Below are 23,726 nucleotides of genomic sequence, written 5' to 3' on the forward strand. Positions count from 1 at the left end.
ATGTATTTCTTTATTTTGAAAAGCGCACCATCACTTTTAAACATTAATATCTAAACCACTGGCAACAAATGTGAGTACACCCCTTAGTGGAAATGTCCAAACTAGCCATTTTCCTTGCCGGTGTCATATGACTCGTTAGTGTTACATGGTCTCAGGTGTGAATGGGGAGCAGGTGTGTTAAATTTTGTGTTATCGCTCTTTCTCTCTCATACTGGTCACTGGAAGTTAAACATGGCACATCGTGGCAAAGAACTCTCTGAGGATCTGAAAAAATAATTCTTGCTCTACATAAAGGTGGCCTAGGTTATAAGAAGATTGCCAAGACCCTGAAGCTGAGCTGCAGCACAGTGGCCAAGACCATACAGCCGTTTAACAGGACATGTGATGGAACTATGGACTATGGGCTTTTGGGAGATGTATTCATCTGCATGAATATTATGGCTTCAACGCCTCTATAAACTTATTAGATGGATGAGTATACTCTCACTTAGCTATCTTATAAGCTTAGCCATCCAACTGTGTGACCTGAGGGTCCTTTCTTTGATCGTTGGGATGATACCTAATGGATTAATATACCAGGATGTGCGAGGGAGGCTTCTTGTTCACACGGCTTACTATGAAACTGCTTATCAGATGCTCTGGTCTACTCTGTGACATTGCTCTTTAGTGAACAATATACCTCCTCTGGACCACATACAGATCTTTCCTCCACAACAGATGTGATATATTCATCAATTATGGACTAACCAAGGTCATATCCTCATCTCTGTGCAACAATAAGCTGTCAATGCAAGAGAGACTTTCCATCACATTTACTGAATAGCTAATCAGTTTGTCTTTCATTAACTCATTAACATTGAGTTTTTCCTAGGTCAATTTCCCTGTATGGGTATATCATCACCAATTCATTGCATTTTTGGTTACTTTTGTTCATAATTTTTTTTCCCTTGTTTCACATATCTAATGAGCATGGGCCCATACGGATACATGGAGTGCCAGGGGTGGATGTTTTAGGTGTGTGTGTAATGTGCATCCTGATACTATTTTAATATTTGCACTTTTGCACAGACTCTTTGTCTTGTGATCTTTTGAATCATTAAAAATTCAATTTATTGTAGCCCAGCGAGTATTGATTACACATTCACATAGTAATTCGCTGTGTTGGATGGTTGAGTATAAATCAGGTTTTTATCTCAGTGTTTCCAGTAGTTACATTACTGGCATTTTATTTTATTTTATTTATTTTAATTTTCAATAATTTTTGTTGAGTTTTCAGAAAAGGTATAACAGTGCATAATGAGCCCACTCGGCTCAACCGTATAAATTGAAGGCAGTATAGAACATAGGAAACATAAACATGAAATACGCATATACAGATATTGGTAACAGCAGGAGTCAGAGGAACATAACAATAGGAGCAATAGTAGATCGACCAAGTTAAAGTAGGTACAGAGCCCCCGCTCCATAACACTAAGGAGCGGACGGTCCGGGTCCCCCCCCCCCGGGCGCCCCTACGGGAACACACTGCGCCCCTGGGGGGAGGCAGCCCCCAACCCCCACCCTCAATCCAGGGTACCCAACTAGGGGATGCGACATCCTGCTATCAGTGCACTGACAGAAAAAAAGAAAAATAAGGAAGAGAGGAAAGACAAGACAGAAAAGAGGGATCCAAAGAGCAAAGAAAAGCAAAGAGAAGTATCAAGGAGGGGACGGGGGGTGGGGAAAGAGAGCAGTAGCGGCTGGGTAGAAGGGAAGGGTCGACATCCAGGTCCAGCACCCCCCAAGGGGATGAGCCCCCAGAGCTCGCGGTCCGAAGGGACCGAGGCGCCGAAACCCCCCCTAAGAGGGGCCGGCCAAATATCGGATCCATGGGTCCCAGGTCTTATCAAACAATTTCATCTTATCATTCAGTAATGCTACCATTTGTTCATTTATCATGATCCAGGTCAGTTTGGCTTTGAGCAGCTCGAACGGTACCACAGGGGTGCGCCAGGATCGTGCGATTGCAATTTTAGCGGCTGTAAACACGAAAGCTATAAGACGTTTGTTATGTTTAGGTGCCCCCGCAATCGGTTTTCCCAAAAGAGCTTGTTGGGGGTCTTTCACCAGGTTGACTTGCGTCAAAGAATAGATAAAGTTATAGACACGGATCCAAAATCGACTCACCTTCGAGCAGGTCCACCAGATGTGGAGGACCGTGCCTGCTTGTCCGCATCCCCGAAAAAAATTGGGAGATGCAGTGCGAACTGCTGCTGCCAACCTGACCGGGACAATGTACCATCTTAGGAACACTTCGTAATTAGCTTCTATTAAGGAGGTGTTGAGTATGGATTTAGAATTAAACTGTGCTAGAGTGTTCCAATCAGCTCGGTCCAGGCTCTCATCCAGATCCTCCTCCCAGCGCAACATATATGACAGTTTAGTGTCGTCACCATGCAATTTATTATAGATCGTGGATATATAACTCTTTTGTTTATCCAGCGTTCGGCAAAGATGCTCCATTTGGGTGGAGGTGGTGATGTCGCTCTTACGCTTAAGGGAGGCTGCACAATGAGAAATCTGGACATAGCAATAGCACTCTCCCTCAGGGAGGGAATATTTCTCTCGCAATTGGGCCTTAGTAAGCAGACCCCGGTGGTCACACAGATCAGCCAACCGGAGGAACCCCTTGTTTGTCCACCACTCAAACACTGAGGGACACAGGCCCGGTGGGAACAAGGGGTTGCCCAGCAGGGGTGCCAACGGGGCATGGGGGGACCTGAAGGCATGCCTGCCCGACAGCCTATCCCAGAGACCCAGGGAAAGAGACAGGGCAGGACAGAGTATACCCAGCCTGTCTCTGGCCCGTAACCACATCGCATGATGAATGGGAACCCGCAGGTGGGCCGTCTCCAATTGCATCCAGATGGGGAGAGGATCCCGGGAGTGGAAGCGGATCAAGTGGGCCAATTGGGCTGCATAATAGTATTTGCCCAGGTCTGGGACCCCCAAACCCCCTCTCAGCTTCGGGGTAAAAAGAGTGCGCCTATTCACCCTGGGCCTCTTGTCCCCCCCAATTGAACTGAACAACTGTCCCCTGGAATTCTCTAAGATCAGACATGTTAAGCATTACAGGTATAGTGCGGAACAGGTACAACATTCTAGGCAATATATTAATTTTTATCGAATTCAACCTTCCGAACCACGACGGGGGGTTGGCTGACCAAGCAGCAAGGTCCTCTCACAGTTTTTTGTACAATGGCGGATAATTATGTGTGTAGAGAGTAGCTATAGATGTCGTGAGGTGTATCCCAAGGTATGGTAGCGATCGCTCCTGCCAAGCAAACGTAAAGTTAGCTCTGAGAGCAGACAGTGTGGTCTAATGTTAAATTTAAAGCCTGTGACTTAGAGGGGTTAACCCTAATACCAGAAATGGACGCAAACATCTCCAAGTCCCGGAGCAGGTTGGGAATAGAGATCAGGGGGGAACAAATGTACAACAAGATATCGTCCGCAAATAGGGCGCACTTGTGTTCAATTCCTCCGCACTGTATGGCCAAGTCGTAACCTAATGGCCAATAGTTCCAAGGCTAAAATAAATAGAAGTGGGGACAAGGGACACCCCTGGCGAGTGCCCCTACGGATGCTCAGGAAAGAGGACCCATAACCCTTGATTGACAACCTCGCGATGGGGTCATCGTATAGCGTGCGGATGAGGGTGAGAAAGTTACTTCCGAAGCCGAAACGCTCCAATGTCTGCAGGAGATAGTCCCAAGACAAGGAATCGAACGCCTTGTGTAGGTCTAGGGATAACAACATGCCTTTCCGACGACCCATGCCACCCCAATTGGACTGAAGGGGCGATATAATATCAATCGCGCGTCTTGTCTGGTCAGGCGCTTGCCGACCTGGTACAAAGCCAGTCTGGTCCGGGTGTATATAATCCGCCAAAAAAGTGTTAAGCCTAGTCGCCAACACTTTCGCCATAATTTTAAGATCCACGTTGATGAGTGAAATTGGCCTGTAGTTAAGGCAGTCCCCATGGTCCTTGCCAGGCTTAGGGATAACGTGAATAAATGCGTTGTTTTCGTACTTTGGGATCGGGGCCCCCACTCGAATGGAGTTGAAATAGGAACAAAGATGGGTAGCTAGGATCTCATGGAATTTCTTATAGTAGTGGCCAGAGAACCCGTCGGGGCTGGGCGCCTTATTAGGAATAACAGTCTTAATAGCTGCCAGTACCTCAGAGTCCGAGAATTCCCGGTCCATGATAGTCACATGCTGGGAGGAGAGTTGAGGGAGGGGAATATCTCGGAAAAAGTTATCGAAAGAGGACTGTCTGAGCGGTTGCGGTTGGGAATAGAGCTGCGAGTAGAAGTGATAGAATTCGTTAACTATCAATTGTGGGTCCTGTGTCCGGAGACCAGTCCGGAGCCGCAATTTCGGAAGTGCCGGAGAATGGAGTCTCGGGGCCAACTTGCGGGCTAAAAGGGTGTGTGCTTTGTCACCTAAGGTATAATATCTATTTCTCGACCAGCGAATGGATTTTTCGGCTTTGGTGGTTAAGCTAAAATTGAGGGCTACAAGTGCCGCATCAATCCTATGCCTGATATCCACCTCAGGGGTCCTCCTCTGTTCCCGCAAGAGATCCCTCAACTCAGCATCCTGTCGCTGTATCTCCCCGTCGCGTTCCTTCTTTTTCTGAGAGGCAATTTGAATGAGTTTACCCCTAATCGTCGCTTTGTGCGCCGCCCACACTATGGCCGGGGAAGTGTCAGTAGCTGGGTTGTCAAGAAAGTATTGTCGCAAACAGTCAGATACCTCCTTGAAGATGAGTGGGTCATTCAATAGTGAAGCATTAAGCCTCCAAGAGGATGGCTTGGGTTTAGTCCACAAGTCAGAGATGGTCATAACTACGGGGGAATGGTCAGACCATGGGGTGGATATAATCTGTGCTTTCAGCACAAACGGGAGGAGGGCCGACAAGGCAAAAAGATGATCTATGCGGGCGTTTTCTCACCATTTTAAGCAATTTTTCTCACCAAATTCATGCAAGATTAGGGGTTTATCTTAGAGTGCCTATCTTCAGTTTTTTTTTTTTTAAACCGCTGGCAACAAAAGTGAGTACACCCCTAAGACAAAATTGGGCCCAATTAGCCTTTTTTCCTCCCCGGTGTCATGTGACTCGTTAGTGTTACAAGGTCTCAGGTGTGAATGGGGAGCAGGTGTGGTAAATTTGGTGTTATCACTCTCACTCTCTCATACTGGTCACTGGAAGTTTAACATGGCAAAGAACTCTGAGGATCTGAAAAAAATAATTGATGCTCTACATACAGATGGCCTAGGCTCTAAGAAGATTGCCAAGACCCTGAAACTGAGCTGCAGCACGGTGGCCAAGACCATACAGCCATTTAAAAGGACAGGTTTCTTTCAGAACAGGCCTCGCCCTGGTCAGCCAAAGAAGCTGAGTGCACGTGCTCAGTGTCATATCCAGAGGTTGTCTTTGGGAAATAGACATATGAGTGCTGCCAGCATTGCTGCAGCAGTTGAAGGGGTGGGTGGTCAGCCTGTCAGTGCTCAGACCATATGCCGCACACTGCATCAAACTGGTCTGCATGGCTGTCGTCCCATAAGGAAGCCTCTTCTAAAGATGATGCACAAGAAAGCCCACAAACAGTTTGCTAAAGACAGGCAGACTAAGGATATGGATTACTGGAACCATGTCTTGTGGTCTGATGAGACCAAGATAACCGTAATTAGTTCAGATGGTGTCAAGCGTGTGTGGCGGCAACCAGGTGAGAAGTACAAAGACAAGTGTGTCTTGCCTACAGTCAAGAATGGTGGTGGGAGTGTCGTGGTCTGGGGCTGCATGAGCGCTGCCGGCATTGGGGAGCTATAGTTCATTGAGGGAACGATGAATGCCAACATGTACTGTGACATACTAAAGCAGAGCATGATCCCCTCCCTTCGGAGACTGGGCCGCAGGGTAGTATTTCAACATAATGACCCCAAACACACCTCCAAGATGACATCTGCCTTGCTAAAGAAGCTGAGGGTAAAGGTGATGGACTGGCCAAGCATTTCTCCAGACCTAAACCCTATTGAGCATCTGTGAGGCATCCTCAAACAGAAGGTGGAGGAGCACAAGGTCTCTAACATCCACCAGCTCCGTGATGTCGTCATGGAGGAGTAGAAGAAGACTCCCGTGGCAACCTGTGAAGCTCTGGTGAACTCCATGCCCAAGAGGGTTTAAGGCAGTGCTAGAAAATAATGGTGGCCACACAAAATATTGACACTTTGGGCCCAATTTGGACATTTTCATTTAGGGGTGTACTCACTTTTGTTGCCATCGGTTTACACAATAATAGCTGTGCGTTAAGTTATTTTGAGGGGGACAGCAAACTTACACTGTTATACAAGCTGTGCACTCACTACTTTACATTGTAGCAAAGTGTCATTTTTGTGTTGTCACATGAAAAGGTATAATAAAATATTTTCAAAAATGTGAGGGGTGTGCTCACTTTTGTGAGATACTGTACATCTGACTGCCCAAAGAGCAGAGTCAGCTGTGTCCCTGTCTGCTCTGCATAAATAGAGTAGACACGGACCGGTTATCCCCCGTCTGCTCAGTTGGGCAGAGAATCAGAGCATAGATCCGCTCCTGAGAAAAACTGATCCATATCATTTGCTTTGCTCTGCTCAAGACCTCTTCGAAATGTTTGACTAATATGTTTCACGCCTGTTGGACTAGCGAGAGAGCAGTGTTTCTTAATGTTTACTTTTGGAAAACTGTGGAAATAATGGTTGTATTCCTCAGCTTTTCAATCTGTGATCTGTTGGAAATGTACTGAACAGTACAGTGCTTTTTCTGTCTTTTCAATAAAGACAAAATTAAAGAAAAATGTATCCAGCCTGTGTGAAAGGGGCCTTACACAAAGGACATGCATATGTATTATGGTATTGAAAAAAATAACAGGACAATTTTACACATTTAAAAAAAAAAAGTGGATCAAACTATAATTTACGCAGGAACTTTTGTATCAGTAAAATTTTTACAGCCGTGTGAACGTAGCTTTACAAATCCATCAAATCCATCAGCAGATACAACATGAAATGTATAGTGCAATGAGCAGCGCCTTAAAGTGGAGTTCCATCCTATTTTGCAACTTTAGTGATTCCTGGAGTGCTCGCTATGCTGATCAACAATTGGGCATTTTCAATTTTTTTAGGGGGTCCCTTACCTTATTTTCAGGGCATTTTTGATTGTACTTCCTCCTTCTCCCCCCTCTGTGGCCACAGCCATCGACATCACTTCCTCCTTTGCATTGCATCCTGGGAGCTGTTTGTCATCACTCCCAGGAGGCTGGAATCAGGAAGAACTCCCAGAACACTCCCTGGAATCAGGAAGGAGGACACAGCAGATTACACTGTGGCTTCAGATGCCCACATCCAAGATGGCCGTGCCCAGACAGCGTTTTTAAAAGTAAGATTTTGACTAAAATCCAATACTGTACACAGGAATGTAACAAAGGTAAGTATCAAATAATATAAACAAGTAATCAAGTGAAAAAATATTAAACAGTCCACTAAGAATCTTGTGAATTATTAAAACAAAAAAAAAAGTCCTTTTGAATTCAAAGTGTGTGTGTATGAATTCCACCATCCAGATAACTCTATGGCGGTTCACTCTGGTGCGATGCGGGAACCCTGCAAATTCACTGCGGGTTCCCGCATCGCACCCGACTCGCAGGCAGTTCATACTGCCATATGCCAACAGCTGGGAATGTCAATACAAAGTTAACGACACCCCCAGATTGGTTTGCATATCGCAGTGCGAACTGTCAATTCGGATAGGAATCAGATCGCATAGGTGTGAACACCCATGTGATTTGATTCTGGTGTGGACCAAAAAAGGGTCCTGCGTGACTTTAGTCCGAATGTAATGCGAATTCAGCTATGCAATCTGCATGGCTGAATTTGCCTCGCACAGACATCGCATGTGATTTGCAGAGCAGTGCGGTGCAAGTCACATATGATGTCTGACATCGCTATAGTGTGAACCAGCACTCCATCACTTATGACTGATACCTCACTCACCAGCTCCAAAGCTGCCAATACAGCAAGCAGTCTTGCCAACCTACCAGATGAAAATTTACTGACACGACACCCAAATCTAATTGGCACAGCCACGTTTTTACTGGCATTTCCAAAAGTTACAAAATTAAAGTTTTACGTGCAAATTTCAGTATCCAGGCTACAAACTAGTACAATATCTAATTAGCAATTAAGGTAGATATTAAGACAAAAAGCATATTTCTTATTTTATTTTCCATATAGTAAGTAGCTCAGGGACTGGACTCAGGAGGGAAAGAAATAAGAATAAGCAGGCACACACATGAAATTGACTCTCACAGTGCCACTGACAGCAGTGTGCAGCAGATCACCGACACACTATGTCCCCTTCTGAGTCACAGTGACAGTCTCTCTCCATGTCAGGTGGTTCCTTCTATGTCCCCTCCTGAGTCACAGTGAGTCTCTCTCCATGTCAGGTGGTTCCTTCTATGTCCCCTCCTGAGTCACAGTCTCTCTCCATGTCAGGTGGTTCCTTCTATGTCCCCTCCTGAGTCACAGTGAGTCTCTCTCCGTGTCAGGTGGTTCCTTCTATGTCCCCTCCTGAGTCACAGTGACAGTCTCTCTCGATGTCAGGTGGTTCCCTCTATGTCCCCTCCTGAGTCACAGTGACAGTCTCTCTCGATGTCAGGTGGTTCCCTCTATGTCCCCTCCTGAGTCACAGTGACAGTCTCTCTTGATGTCAGGTGGTTCCCTCTATGTCCCCTCCTGAGTCACAGTGAGTCTCTCTCCGTGTCAGGTGGTTCCTTCTATGTCCCCTCCTGAGTCACAGTGACAGTCTCTCTCGATGTCAGGTGGTTCCCTCTATGTCCCCTCCTGAGTCACAGTGACAGTCTCTCTCGATGTCAGGTGGTTCCCTCTATGTCCCCTCCTGAGTCACAGTGACAGTCTCTCTTGATGTCAGGTGGTTCCCTCTATGCCCCCTCCTGAGTCACAGTGACAGTCTCTCTCCATGTCAGGTGGTTCCTTCTATGTCACAGTGACAGTCTCTCTCTAGGTCAGGTGGTTCCTTCAGTCTACTTCATTCCAAACAGCACTGACAGTCCTGGCTTGTCCTTCTCTCGTCTCGCAGACCCGCACACGAGGCTCTGGATGTTCAATTCGGCAACCTTGCCATCACATGATACGCTCAAGCAAGGCCTCTGCCGGAACTGCTCCCCCCTACCAGCACTGCCTAAACATATTGTAGCAGGCACAGACATATTTTTTACTGGCATTCTTTTCCTGTCACTGGCAGGAGAAAAGTGCCTGTTGTTTACTGGCTGCCAGTAAAAATACCGACGGTTGGCAACACTGACAGCAAGTAGCGCGTTAGCAATATCCAATCACAGCCTCCCTTTCTGGTCATCCAGCTCCATCCATCCACCTAGGATCTTTTGGTTGCAGCAGCAATTACACACCACTAGGGGGAATTAGATAACCCACAGCGCCATTGACTAACTCCAGGCATACCATCTCAAACCTCAACAGCCAGTCCATATTCCTTACACTATGAGTGAAACCCTTCCGGCCACACCAGACTCTCCTGATCTCTTATTCATAAGTGATGTGGAGTTATCTGGATGATGGAAATCATACACGGACACTTTGAGATCAGTAGAACATTTTATTTTGTTTTTTCATTCGCACGATTCTGGACTGTTTGCTATTTTTTCACTTGATTACTACATGTTTGTTTATATTCTTTGATACTTACCTTTGTTACATTAAAAGCTCATACACACTATGAGAAAATCGGGTGAACATTTTTATCCAGGAAACGATCGTACGATTTTCTGACAGTGTGTACATGACTTTCGACAGCCAATTCTGACCTTCCGAATTAAAAATGTTCTCATAGAGGACCGAAATGAACAATTTTCGTTTAAAGTGTACCATTTTTGGATGATTTCGGAGGAGAAAAATCAAAAACAAAAGACTGTGCATGATCAGAAACAAACAACGAAAGAAAGCCTTTGTTGTACGTGAATTTTCGTACATTATTTCCTTGCTCGGTTCCGACTTGCTGTGAAGCGACAAGGAAAACTGGAAAATTGTTTGCCTGATTTCCTTATAGTGTGCACCCCTCTTAAAGCACTGCACTTTGCTTTATATATTGTATTATTTTGGGGGTTTTGTATACTTACCCGCTGCTAGCTGCCTTGCACCAACAAAAAGCGCTGACTTGTCACACTTACCTTCCAATCCATTCCATTCAACATAATGTATTTCAGATGTGTATTTAGCAGTTTGCCCAGTTTCACTTTTGATACTTACTGAGTCATTGACCGAGAACCAATATACAGCAGCAACTCTTGATATGATGTTTTACATCAGAGGCTCAGAAACCACAGGATCAGTATGACAAAGAGGTAGCTAGAATTTTCAGAAGGAAATCAGCAACAGCCGCCTACATACAGTATTTATCTAATTACGTGTTTCTAATTTCTTCCAAGTTCTTTAACACCTATTCATTCAGTTTAGCTTTATCCAATAATGAACTACACATTTACAGTACATTCTTACTGCAATTTTTCTTTTGGCACATGGTTTGTTTTATTTATTTATTTATTTATTTTTTTTAAATAACCCTGATCTGCTCCCAGCTTTATTTCATTTAAACTTTTTACATTTTTTTTTATTTCTTAGATCCAATACTTGGGTATCTCCAAGGCCTCCTTTACACCATACATGCATAGTAACTGATGGAAAAATTAGTATATTTGACTTGCATAGAATATTTTTCTCAGATAACAACTCTACTGATTACTGATCCGAAACATGTTTTCTGGGAGTAGCAGAGCTGATAAATATTACCATAGAAAAGTGTTAATTTCATATGTCATATAAGTGTGGGTTCACATCTACGCGGCTTCAAAGCCATGGGTTCACATCTACGTGCCTTCAAAGCTGTAGGTTCACATCTACGCCGCTTCAAAGCCGTGGGTTCACCTCTACGCCGCTTCAAAGCCGCGGGTTCACATCTACGCGGCTTCAAAGCCGCGGGTTCACATCTAAGTGGCTTCAAAGCCGTAGGTTCACATCTACGTGGCTTCAAAGCCGTGGGTTCACATCTACGCAGCTTCAAAGCCGTGGGTTCACATCTATGCGGCTTCAAAGCCATGGGTTCACATCCACGCGGCTTCAAAGCCGTGGGTTCACATTTATGTGGCTTCAAAGCCGTGTGTTCACATCTACGCGGCTTCAAAGCCGTGGGTTCACCTCTACGTGGCTTCAAAGTCATGGGTTCACCTCTACGCGGCTTCAAAGCCATGGGTTCACCTCTACGCGGCTTCAAAGCCGTGGGTTCACCTCTACGCTGCTTCAAAGCCATGGGTTCACATCCACGCGGCTTCAAAGCCGTGGGTTCACATTTACGTGGCTTCAAAGCCGTGGGTTCACATCTATGCGGCTTCAAAGCCGTGGGTTCACCTCTATGTGGCTTCAAAGCCATGGGTTCACATCTACACGGCTTCAAAGCCGTGGGTTCACATCTAAGTGGATTCAAAGATGTGGGTTCACCTCTACGCGGCTTCAAAGCCATGGGTTCACATCTAAGTGGCTTCAAAGCCGTAGGTTCACATCTACGCGGCTTCAAAGCCCTGGTTTCACATCTACGTGGCTTCAAAGCCATAGGTTCACATCTACGCGGCTTCAAAGCCGTGGGTTCACATCTACGCAGCTTAAAAGCCGTGGGTTCACATCTACGCAGCTTCAAAGCCCTGGGTTCACATCTATGCGGCTTCACATCAATGCGGCTTCAAAGCCATGGGTTCACATCCACGCAGTTTCAAAGCCGTGGGTTCACATCTTCGCGGTTTCAAAGCCGTGGGTTCACATCTACGCGGCTTCAAAGTCGCGCAACTTAAGACATTTGGTTTAGGTTCACATCTATGCGGGCTGCGCTTGATGCGTTTTTCAGTGCGTTTTGCAACCCTTATTTTTGATGTGTTTTTGCATGCATGTTTTTTCTTTTTAAACACACTGTATATAGCTGCTTGCTAAGGAGTGGGCTGGATAGCCGGCTGCCACATCCTTAACAACCAATGAGTTATCAGCTGTCAGCAGAATTCCCAGCTGACAGCTAAATGTAAAAAAAAGAATTGGCAGAAAAAAAACAAAATCTGGAAAAAATGGTATAGGGTCCCCTCCAGAAATTTGGGTCTGGTATGGATTTGATGGAGACCCCAACAATAAAAAAAAAAAAAATTGGTGTGGGATCCTCCCAAAATCCACACCAGACCTTTATCCGAGCATGCAGCCTGGCAGGTCAGGAAAGGGAGGAGACGAGTGAGCGCACCCCTCCAACCATACCAGGCTGCATGCCCTCAACAGGGGGGGTATGCTTTGGGGCAGGGGGGCTCCTCCCCACCCCAAAGCACCTTGTCCCCATGTTGATGGGGCAAGGGCATCTTCCCGACATCCCTGGGTGGTGGTTGTGGGGGTCTGCAGGCGGAGGGCTTATCGGAATCTGGAAGCCCCCTTTAAGAAAGGGGGCCCCTGGATCCTGCCCCCCCATGTGAATGAGTATTGGGTACATTGTACCCCTACCCAATTCACCAAAAAAACAGCAGTGTAGTGTTACAAAAACAAGAGACGGTTTTTGACAAGTCCTTTAATAAAAATGAAGAATGTCCCCCTTCGTTGCTCCAACGTGACTTCTTCCTCTGGTACCATCACCACTGTCTTCTCCCTCCAGTCACAAGAGGGCGGGTTCTCCAGGTGACGTCACCCAATGGTCACACACCGTGGCTATAAAAGAACTGGCAGACACCGGCACTGACACAACAGAGGTAGCAAGGGGGAGGAGGACCGTTTTTGGAGGAGGAATCCATCACTAGGATTAACACAGCAGTCTTTAGTTTTTCTACCGCCTCCTTCACATGGATGACAAGGGATGGTAAAAACAGGCCATATTTCTACTGCTTTCTGATGTTTTTCTTTGAGGCGGTGGAAAACGCAACTTGCTGAGTTCACAGGCAAAACACTGGAGTTATTGGGACTGCACCACAGTCATGAGGGAAACAAAGGTCCAATTGGGAATGAAAAATATAACATACATTTAGAAGGATCACCTCCTGAACACCTGGAAGCCACTGAGCTACCGCCCTCTGAAATGTGATCTACCACAGATCAATTTCCAGCGGGCAGTAGAGGCTGCTGCCTGTTTGAACAAGCCCTAAATAATTTAGGTAACACAACTGTATTGCATGTAGATCCTGCCAGTAAATGGTATTATTTTTAACTTACTTTAACAGACTAAGCTGTCCTGACATTTTACAAACCATTTAACAGTGGCAGGGCTTCTTACAATAGTCACATTTTATTCATATAGTTAAAACCTTTATCCCAAAAAGTAGAAATACCGTAACTGCCAAAAAGCATAAACTGGAGTTAGGACTTAAAGAGAAAGTCCACCCTAACATCACTACATCTACAGACATCCACGATCTAAGATTAACCTATCTAGCCCTTTAAAGAAGAAATCAGTGTACTGTACATACCTTTTGTGAAGCTGCTCCTGTCTCCAGTGGTGGAAGCTCTGCCGAGGAGACAGCCGGAAGTTGTCGGCTCCCTCTTCTGCACCAGCCCCCACAGCGAAGCTGCGGCTGACAGCTCAGCATGGGACCGGACCAGAGAGGCTTCAAAAAAGGTATGTATAACGATTTCTTTTTTACAGGGTTAGATAGGTTAGTCTTAGATCGTGGATGCCTGTAGATGTAGCGATTTTAGTGTTAGGGTGGACTTCACCTTTACTTTGTTAGTTATTTAAAGTAATCTAAATCTACAAGCCCATCTAACACTACCCCTCCACAGTTCCACTATGTTACTTTTCAAAGGTGACTATGTTGTTTCTCCATAGTTACAGTGGGGGAGTAAGTGTAGTCACCCAAAGACAGGAGGTGTTACTAGCTGGAGCACCACGTGGAAAAAAAAAAAACAAATCTACCCAGATGTAAGAATTAGTAAATCAATACATGTCATTTTTGTTCTAGGTTTGAATACTCTTTAACATTTTCAGACTACAAAGTCCAGTAGTGGTCTATATCAGCGGTCTCTAAACTTTCTAAACAAAGGGCCAGTTTACTATCCTTTAGAGAGGCTGGACTATGGCCAGTAGGAGTAGAAAATGTTAAGGTGTCAGTAACAATGCCCCATTGTTGGTGTCAGTAAGAGGAATAGTGGCCCATTATTGGTGTCAGTGGAGGAATAGTGCCCCATCGTTGGTGTCAGTGGGAGGAATAGTGGCCCATTATTGGTGTCAGTGGAGGAATAGTGTCCCATCGTTGGTGTCAGTGGGAGGAATAGTGGCCCATTATTGGTGTCAGTGGAGGAATAGTGCCCCATCGTTGGTGTCAGTGGGAGGAATAGTGCTCTATCATTGGTGTCAGTGGGAGGAATAGTGCACTATCATTGGTGTCCGTGAGAGGAATAGCACCCTATCATTGGTGTCAGCAGGAGATGTAGTGCCCCATTATTGATGTCAGTGGGAGGAATAGCGCCGTCATTGGTGTCAGTGAAAGAACTAGTACCCCATTTTTGGTGTCAGTGGGAGGAACACCATCATTGGTGTCAGTGAGAGGAATAGTGCCCCATCATTGGTGTAAATGGCAGGAAATATGCTCCATTGTTAAGGTGAGTGGGGGGAATAGTGCCCTGTCATTGGTGTCAGTGAAAGGATTAGTACCCCATTTTTGGTGTCAGCAGGAGGAATAATGCCCCATCATTGGTGTCAATGGGAGGAATAGTGTCCCATCCTTGGTGTCCGTGAGAGGAATAGTGCCCCATCATTGGTGTAAGTGGCAAGAACTAAGCCCCATTGTTAATGTCAGTGGGAGGAATAGTGCCGCAAGAGCCAGATAAAAGCAGACAAAGGGCCACATCTGGCCCCTGGGCCACAGTTAGGAAGGAAACTATGGAACTCTACTGTTAAGATGCAGCAGTCATTAGACTTTAGATGACCCCTCACTGTTGATTCAAATGAATAAGTCCCGGTTCAAATTGGTGCGATGCGCAAAACCCTGCGATTCAGTGCCGGTTCCCGCCTCGCACCAGAATCACATAGTGGTTTACACTGAGATCTACAAATCACTGAGGGTGTCAATGTAACGTTAATGACAACCCCAGATTGGTTCGTAGATCATAGTGCGAACTGTGAAACAGTGCAGGATTTGGATCGCATAGGTGTGAACACCCATGCAATCCGATTCCAGTGTGAACAAAAAAAAAAAAAAGGTCCTGCACCATTTTGGTGTGAATGTGATGCGATTTCAGCCATACAGTTTGTATGGCTGAAATCACATTGCACAGACATCCCATGTGATCTGTACAGAAAAGCGGTGCAAATCACATGCGATGTCTGGCATCGCACTAGTGTGAACCGGCACTAAGACTCATTCGAAGTCAGCTAATTAAGGGAGGACATATGTTGTAAATCTTTCATAAGTACTCATGCACAATTAAACCTTAACGAAGGTTAATGACTATATTGATCACTGAAGGTCACATTGGCTCCTAATCACATCATGCATGCGCTGAAAATAATTATTCTTTCCTCACGAGTATCCATACAGGAACAGTGCGGGAAACCTGTCAGCTATTAATAACACAATGCTTAGCATGGACTAATGTGATCTAATCCATTGGTGCTCAACCTGTGGCTCCCCAGCTGTTGCGGAACTACAAATCCCATGAGGCATTGCAAGACTAATCAAGACTAAAAAACAAATCAGTTAAACAAGTATGACTCCCAAAGGCAGAGGCATGATAAGACTTGTAGTTCTGCAACAGGTGGAGGGCCACAGGTTGAGCACCCATGATCTAACCAAAGGGTAACCTATATGATTGGTCAGAACCAGAGATTTAGTATGAACACAAGTAATAGTTTCCGTACGTAGCTTCTGAATAATACCACCTGTATTTGATAAGAGTGTCTATGTATCTGATATATGAAAATAAAAAAATTCTCCTCATACTGTAATCGCATTTTATGTTACATCCTACATTTTAATAGCTGCATGTGCCAGGATTTTATCTATTCACTCTCTGTTGTTTTATTGCAGGATTAGTGTTGTACCGGTTTTATCTCTGTTTATCCAGCGATACCTTGAAGTATATAATAAATACAACATTACATTTTCAAGTAAAATGAATCGTATTCACATATATTAAATAAAATACATGTTCTAACACTGTATTACTAAAACTATTTTATACCTAAAAAATAAAATTAAGATCATTTTACATTCTAAAATATTGCAAGCCCCCTTTATTAATTAGCGGGCGGTGCCATATAGTGAGTTTGACAGGAATGTGAATCCTTTCTCCGTTTTTAGTCCCATTTCATAATCATGTTTCTTTTTTTTCCTTTACCGTTATATCAGTCAGTAAGCTTTGGCTTGAAATTCACTAATATATTGCAGAGGCAACAATGGTAAAATGTTTAAGGCATGCTTGTTTCTGTAGTCATCTTCCAGTCAGCTTGACTTTGCAGTTATATTCCATCGTTTGGCTCAAGTTTGATGATTCTTTTTTCTATGCTGCTTAAGGCTGCTTGTGAATAATCCCTCAGCATCATATCTGGTGGTACATAAACAGAAATATTCATTATTTTCAAACTACTTCACCTCTCCCCTTTACAGAATTCAATGTCATATTCTCCAACCTGTTGAAAAGAGTTCTACATTCTTTATTGAAGAGATCTATTATTATACAGGATTTATATAGAGCCAACAGTTTGCGCAACGCTTTACAACATGAATTAGAAGAGGAACTTCAAAAATAGGTATACAGTAAACCCCCGCTCCATCGCGGTTCAGTTTTTGCGGTCCCGGTATATTGCGTTTTTTTTGTAATGTTATTTTACTATATAAATCATTAAAAATGAAATATTTTTGTGTTTTCCATAGCTCTTGCTATGTGTCTCAGTATCTTTTATGTGTTTAAGCGCCGGTTCCCACTGATGCGGCTGCGGCGATCGCATGTAATGTCGGAGCGCACTGCTCCTTCATTACATGCGATCGGCTGTGCGGTGCGAGTTTAGCCATACACTTTGTATGGCTAAATTCGCACCGCACCCGCAGCAAAGACGCACAGGACCCTTTTTTGCAGCCGCATCAGGATCGGATCGCACAGCGGTTCACACTTGTGCGATCCGATCCTGTGCGAACTGCAAGATTGCACTGCGATATGCGATCAAACTGGGGGTGTCGTTAAGATTACATTGACACCCCCAGCATATCCCATATGGCAGTGTGAACTGCCAGGGGTGCGTTTGCGATGCGGGAACAGGCTGCGAATTCGCAGCCTTCCCGCATCGCATAAGTGTGAATCGGGGCTAAATGAGTTTCTATTGTTTTAAAAGTGTGTTTAAAGACCTTAAAATGCTTTTACATGTACAGTGACAGTAAAAAAAAAAAACATGCCTACAATGCATTTTAATAGGGTTTTTCTATTTCGCAGATTTTCACTTTTCGCGGCTGGGTCCAAAACGTAACCCCCGCAATGGAGGGGGGTTTACTGTACAGTATTTGCATTGCAGCATTTTACCCAAATACATTTTTTTTTTTACCTTACTTCATTTTATCACAGTCCAGTCGTGTAAAGTTTGCTGGATATCCATTATAAATTATAACCCCCGTGAGTTTCTGACTGTTGTGTACAGCAACAAAGGCATCCAGCAACTGCAGCTGGCCAGCTTCATTAGCAGCAGAACATGAATTCTAGATTTGACATGCAGCGCCATCGCCATCTACTGGCGAAACAAGGTACCATGGCTTCTGAAGTCTGATAAAGGTGTTTTGTGCAAATAATATGAACTCAAAAACGTATTGTGTGTGGGGGTAGAGTGTGAATCAATACGCACCCTAAGAAAGTATCATCCTTTGAAAGACAATTACAGAAATCTAAGTAAGGTTTGGGACTTTTCATGTACTTCTTTGGGTTAATAACCAATGAGCCAACACATGAAAATCTAAAATCATTTGTACATAACTTTATTTAGAACATTGTACACTTTTTTTTTTTAAAAAGGGATTTGTTAAAAAAAAAAAAAAAAAACAGGTTAACAAACTGCTTGTCCAGGGTAATGTTATCCTGGTATCAAGATCCAGTTTTGTGTATCTTTTGTCCAACACGTCGCGCGGGCTGACCTGCTTCGTCGGGGCCTCGGATCCTGTCAAATACTGTAACAACATGTACAAGATATGACAATCAATGTTTCATGTAGCAAAATCACAAATTAATTTCTCTACGCACAGCATCATCTTTTGTCATCAGAAAAAATATACATACATTTTCTACATTTATTGCGACATTCCACATAGTGGGGCGAATAATATTTCATGGTATAAATCCTTATTTTCTAAAAGGTTTATATCTCAACATATCCCCAGGCTACTTGCCACCACTCTCTGATGAAATACTATACAGATAATGTTGCGATATATACCTTTTTATTAAAATTATAAAACCTTAAATATTTATTCCATGAAATATCATTCGCCCCGCTATGTGGAATGTCGCAATAAATGTAGAAAATATATGTATATTTTTTCTGATAACAAAAAAGATGATGCTGTGTGTAGAGAAACTAAATAGAGGTTTTTCTACATAAAACATTGATTGTCATATCTTGTACATGTTGTTACAGTATTTGACAGAATCTGAAGCCCTGACGAAGCGGGTCAGCCTGCGAAATGCGTTGGCTAAAAGATACACAAAACTGGATCTTGATACCAGAATAACATCACCCTGAACAAGCAGTTTGTTAACCTGTTTTTTTGGAACAAGCCCCTTTCTTTTAAAAATGGTATAATGTTCTAGATAAAGTTATGTAGAAATGATTTTATATAACGTGTATTACCCAAGGAAGTACATGAAAAGACCCAAACCTTACTTCGATTTCTATAAATTCACTGGATTGAGGCATATGCTTTGCCCAAACCTGGCTGGGCTTGGCAAACTCCCAGCGCAACTACTGCAGGCTGCAGAGTCACCTGCAGTCTACTTGAGAAGGATACCCTGAAGAGGGGACCTCTAACCTCTTATCTTTAACCACTTAAGCCCCGGAAGATTTTACCCCCTTCCTGACCAGGGTTTTTTTTGCGATTTTTCACTGCGTGACTTTAACGGACAATTGCGCGGTCGTGCGACGCTGTACCTAAACGAATTTGACGTCGTTTTTTTCCCACAAACAGAGCTTTCTTTTGGTGGTATTTGATCACCTGTACGATTTTTTGATCATGCTCAAAAATAACAATATTTTTCACATTTTTTTTTATATGAAATTCCCCCCAAAAAATGTAAAAATCAAAATTTTTTAACATTTTCGGCCAATTTGTTTTATGCTACATATGTTTGGTAAAAAAAAAACGCAAAAAGCGTATTTTGATTGGTTTGCGCAAAAGTTATCGCGTTTACTAACAAAGGGAAAGATTTTTGTCATTTTTTTTTTTTTTTTTTTAACGAGTAATGGCGGCGATCTGCGATTTTTTTTTTGCAGGACTGCGACATTGCGGCGGACAGATCGGACCCTTGACTGACATTTTTGACACTTTTGGGGGTACCAGTGACATTACTGCAGTAATCAGTGCTATACATATGCACTGTTACTGTAAAAATGACACTGGCAGGGAAGGGGATAACTGTATTGGAGAGGGAGGGGTTAAGTGTGTCCCAGGGGCGTGTTTCTAACTGTGATTGGACATGGCTACTACTGTAAAAACAGAGATCAACGGTCCTACATAGAACCATCTGATCTCCATTTTTACACAGGGGAGAATGACAGGCGGCTTGTTTACATTAGCCGCCTGCCTTTCTCCCTTCCCGGCGAACGATCGCGAGTGACCGGCGGACATCGGGTCCGCCGGTCACACGCACTGACTTGTTAGGGAACAAGCCGGGGCGGGCGCGCGCTCGCCCGCTATTGGCTCACAAGCCAGTGACAGGCTAGTGACGTACCGGTACGTCACTTTGCCTGGCCGGGGCTGACCGCCGCAGTATATGTACTTGCAGCAGTCGGCAAGTGGTTAAAGACCAAGACGTCATCCACGGGGACCATCAGGATCTTATTCAAGTAGAAAATCACCAGAACAGCCAGAGTACTCCCTTGCTTATATAGCTTTTCTTCTGTGGAGTACTGCTTAGTAAAACGATTTATAGGTAAAAACATCTTCCCAGAGTGGGTCCAAACAGCACACCTCATATCCTGCAAGTGAGAGTGTACTGGAAAGGACTTGGGATTCTTGGCGGCCACCAGGACCCAAACCCAATTACTTTTGGAAAAGAGGATTCCAGCAATTTCAATTTCAAGTTAGTTTGCACCATGTGTAGACACATCCTTAACCTAAGTACATTAGCTAAAAACTGAGGTGCTTAGCTTAACTTGGAGGAGTTATGCTTGGGTAGGGAATTCCTGCTTTTTTTAGCCAGTATCCAATCACCTTAAGGTGGCAGCATAACCCAAGAAGTCATAAATTTGTGCCCTGTAATTAAAGCAGTAATAAACACAAAAGCAAACATTTAATGCATTGCAGGTTACCAATTCCAGATGTGGTGGCTGCCTATTCTTTTTTTTAGGCTTTCTTTCTCTTATTTTTACCTGGTGATCCTGCTAGCAAGTCTTGTGTTTTTCAACAGAACATGCTGTCCTGTAGATGTAGCAGTCAAGAGTGTTGGAACATACCATTGACCACTGACAGGGGTAGTTACAATTACCAGTTTTATTCATTTATTTATTGAAAACCGTTATTCCTAAAGGAACAAAACTGTCTGTAACTGCTTAAAAAGTGTTAGCTGGAGTTTGCCTTCACTATGTTAGTTTATTTAAATCTGCTAGTACATAGAACACTCCCCTCCAGACTGGCAAATGCTTTTGTTCAAAGGTGTCTCTGTTGCTCTCACATCCAGAGTGTAGCACTCCAATAAAAGAGATGTGTTACTGGCCAGATCACCAAGTGGAAACAGAGGAAAAAAGCCTAAAAAAGAAAACAAGTGCAGCCACCACATCTAATGATTATGTAGCACCCTCCTAGAGAGGTGCTAGGTGAAAGCATCTATTTTGCTCCTGTTGCTTATCAGGGGAGCTGATCTGTTACTTTTGCCTGTCACACCAGGTGTGATTCACTGGGTCTAAGGGAGTGTCCCCACTGTATCCAATGAGGGAGCTTGTTGGACAGTGGAGGAAACCCAGCCAGTGACACATCCTGTTTCATGGCAGTCCCAGTGGGAGGGCATGTGGCAATGCATCCTTGGATTGGCCATGAATAGGGCGGGCGCATGTGACAGGGCGTATTTTGGCGGGAGCACAGTCCCAGGAGGAGGTGGACGGCCGTCTCTCCTCCTGCAGAGTGAGGAAGGTGGTCCAGGCGGTCGGCCTAGGGACCAGGAGTGGAGCTGGGCTGCAGAGGATCCAGTGTGCTGACTGGTGAAGCTGCTGGGCAGAGGAATTTGGGAAAAACAGTATCGTGAGTACCAAGGGATCTGCCTAGGGGTCTGCCTAAGAGAGGGGACCACTCCAAAGAAGTCAGGGGATCAAGGAGCCAGCTCATTCAGAGTGTTACAGGAAAGGGGGTGCCGTGTAGTGAACCCTGAAGATTAGGAACAAAGGGGGTGCCAGGAAGGGCCTGAAACCAGTGGCCTAGCCGTGACTAGCTCAATTTCAGCGTTACCCAGCGTTACTCAGCGTTAACCAGCATTTACTCAAGTCGTCCCTGCCTATTGTGCATAGTTTTGTTCAGTTGGAGTATCCCACTCATCCCTTCTCCTATCCAAGTTCCTAATAAAACATAAAAACCAAAAGAAACTGGACTGGTCCTTGTCTGAGGTAAAACACTTGGAGAAATGCCAGATTTTTCTACTGTTGCTAATGGTAACCCAGGGGGACCCGTAACCAGCAGCTCCCTTGGGAGTAGTGCTACAATTAATACCGTGCAATATATTTCATTTTTGGTTTTGAGTTTATGATCGCTTTAAAAAAAGTTAACTTTACAGCTATCTTCTAAACAAAAATCCTACTTATGGTTTCATAGTAATGATATACCTTTGTGAGTTTTTTTTTTAGCCTCAGAATATTGTGATTTATCAGCTAAGCATGTGGATAATGTAACCGTCTTTGGGTAAAGACTGAAAGAAAAAGGTCACAAGTAAAAGGGGCACATTGTCGATTAGTTGTGCTTACACTCCAAGACTAAAAATAAATTGTAGGCACAATAAAAGACACTAGCTATTTATTGTGAAAGGAGCCTGTTTAAATTGTCTGGTAAGCCTACATAGTTTGAGTTATTAAATAAATAAAATATACCTCAAGCTGTCTGCTTCCAGGGTCATATGTCTGTACATGACGTGTACGTGTATACGCACGTACCAGCATATACCCGCATACAGTCATTGATTTCTATTGGCGGCTGTATGCAGCACCCCTGCCTCCCAGGCAGGGAAATATGCCAGAATTTAAAATCATAGAGAACAAGTCTCGTGTGCATGGCCTAAATCTTTCTACTCGCCAACAGATGGTGAAGCATGGCTGTGCTGATCTGTCATTGTCACTTGTTTTTTCTCTTTCCAACAGCCACATGCTGTACTTTCTGAGGTGGCAATGCTAACACCATCAGTCCTAGTACAGTATCTGTGTTTTTTTTTTTTTTTTTTAAAGGACAACACTCAATAGACAGCTATTAGGTAAAAAAAAGTTTACTGTTGATAATAAAACTATTAAAATACATCTAAAGCCTTCAGTTATTGTATGACGTGCCCCCATTGTTTCATGTTATGCTTGCTGTTTTTTCTTATATGTTGCAGTATTCTGTACTCTGTCTCTTTGTTTTTTGAAAATGTGAAAATAAAGATTATTAAAAAAAAAAAAAAAAATATATATATATATATATATATATATATATATATATATATATATATATATATATATATAAAGCCAAAACGTTTTGTTTTAGTTTTGGATAAAATAGAGAATGATGAATTATGTATTTATATTTGAGGAAGCAGGGATTTGTGATTTTGCGATACCAAATGTGTACAACAGGGTACAAGTTAAAAAATATGACCAAAAAAGGAGAAAAAGATCTAAAATCTCAAAGTGATGCAACACAGGATCATGACAAAAATACATTTAAAAAGTTTAAACATTGAAAGTCTTGAGTGGGATATTTGAAAACTTCCATTATTTAATGTAAAATATCTTGTAAGGTAATAAAAAATTAAAAAACCTAAAAAATCGGCGCTAATTCATAGAAGAGCGATAAACTGCATCCGTACAGATGGACAAAAAATAAAAATATAAAAATATATAATCTTCTAATAAAAGCTAAACAGGTTAAAAATGGTGAATGATACTGACTAAAACTGTGTATTGATAGTGAAACCGAATTCAGCGCTAATTCTAAAACGATAAACTACATCCGTGCAGATGGACAATTCTATATGTTGTGGTGTATAATAAAAATGATGACTCCAAATAGTGCTGAATAAGTTAAGATATATAAATATACTATAATAGGTGCAAGTGTTGGTATGTGTAGTGATAATGAGACAATTGTCTCAATATGTGACAAAATTTTCAAATGTGACAAAATGTTTCAAATGTTGTCAAAATAAATAAACAAATAGATAATACATGTGAATGA

At 43.4% G+C, this 23,726-nt stretch overlaps 1 protein-coding gene and 1 long non-coding RNA gene across 3 annotated transcripts in view; one reads left to right on the forward strand and one right to left on the reverse strand.

The window, feature by feature from the left end:
- Nucleotides 1-16,224: 16,224 nt before the first annotated feature.
- NAB1 (NGFI-A binding protein 1) overlaps nt 16,225-23,726 on the reverse strand; it is a 64,762-nt gene continuing 57,260 nt past the window's right edge. For both annotated transcript variants that reach the window (XM_082260572.1, XM_082260573.1), the window contains exon 8: nt 16,225-16,668. In XM_082260572.1, the coding sequence (XP_082116698.1) occupies nt 16,583-16,668 (86 nt within the window). In that variant the 3' untranslated portion in view covers nt 16,225-16,582. The remainder of the gene's footprint in view (nt 16,669-23,726) is intronic.
- On the forward strand, nt 16,545-22,639 carry LOC309557808. The gene is made up of 2 exons (XR_014225395.1): nt 16,545-16,674; nt 22,599-22,639. It is a non-coding gene; the product is annotated as an uncharacterized lncRNA (long non-coding RNA).

This window comes from Pelophylax lessonae, assembly GCF_965119305.1.
Source record: "Pelophylax lessonae genome assembly, chromosome: 6".
NCBI classification, from domain to species: Eukaryota; Metazoa; Chordata; class Amphibia; order Anura; family Ranidae; genus Pelophylax; species Pelophylax lessonae.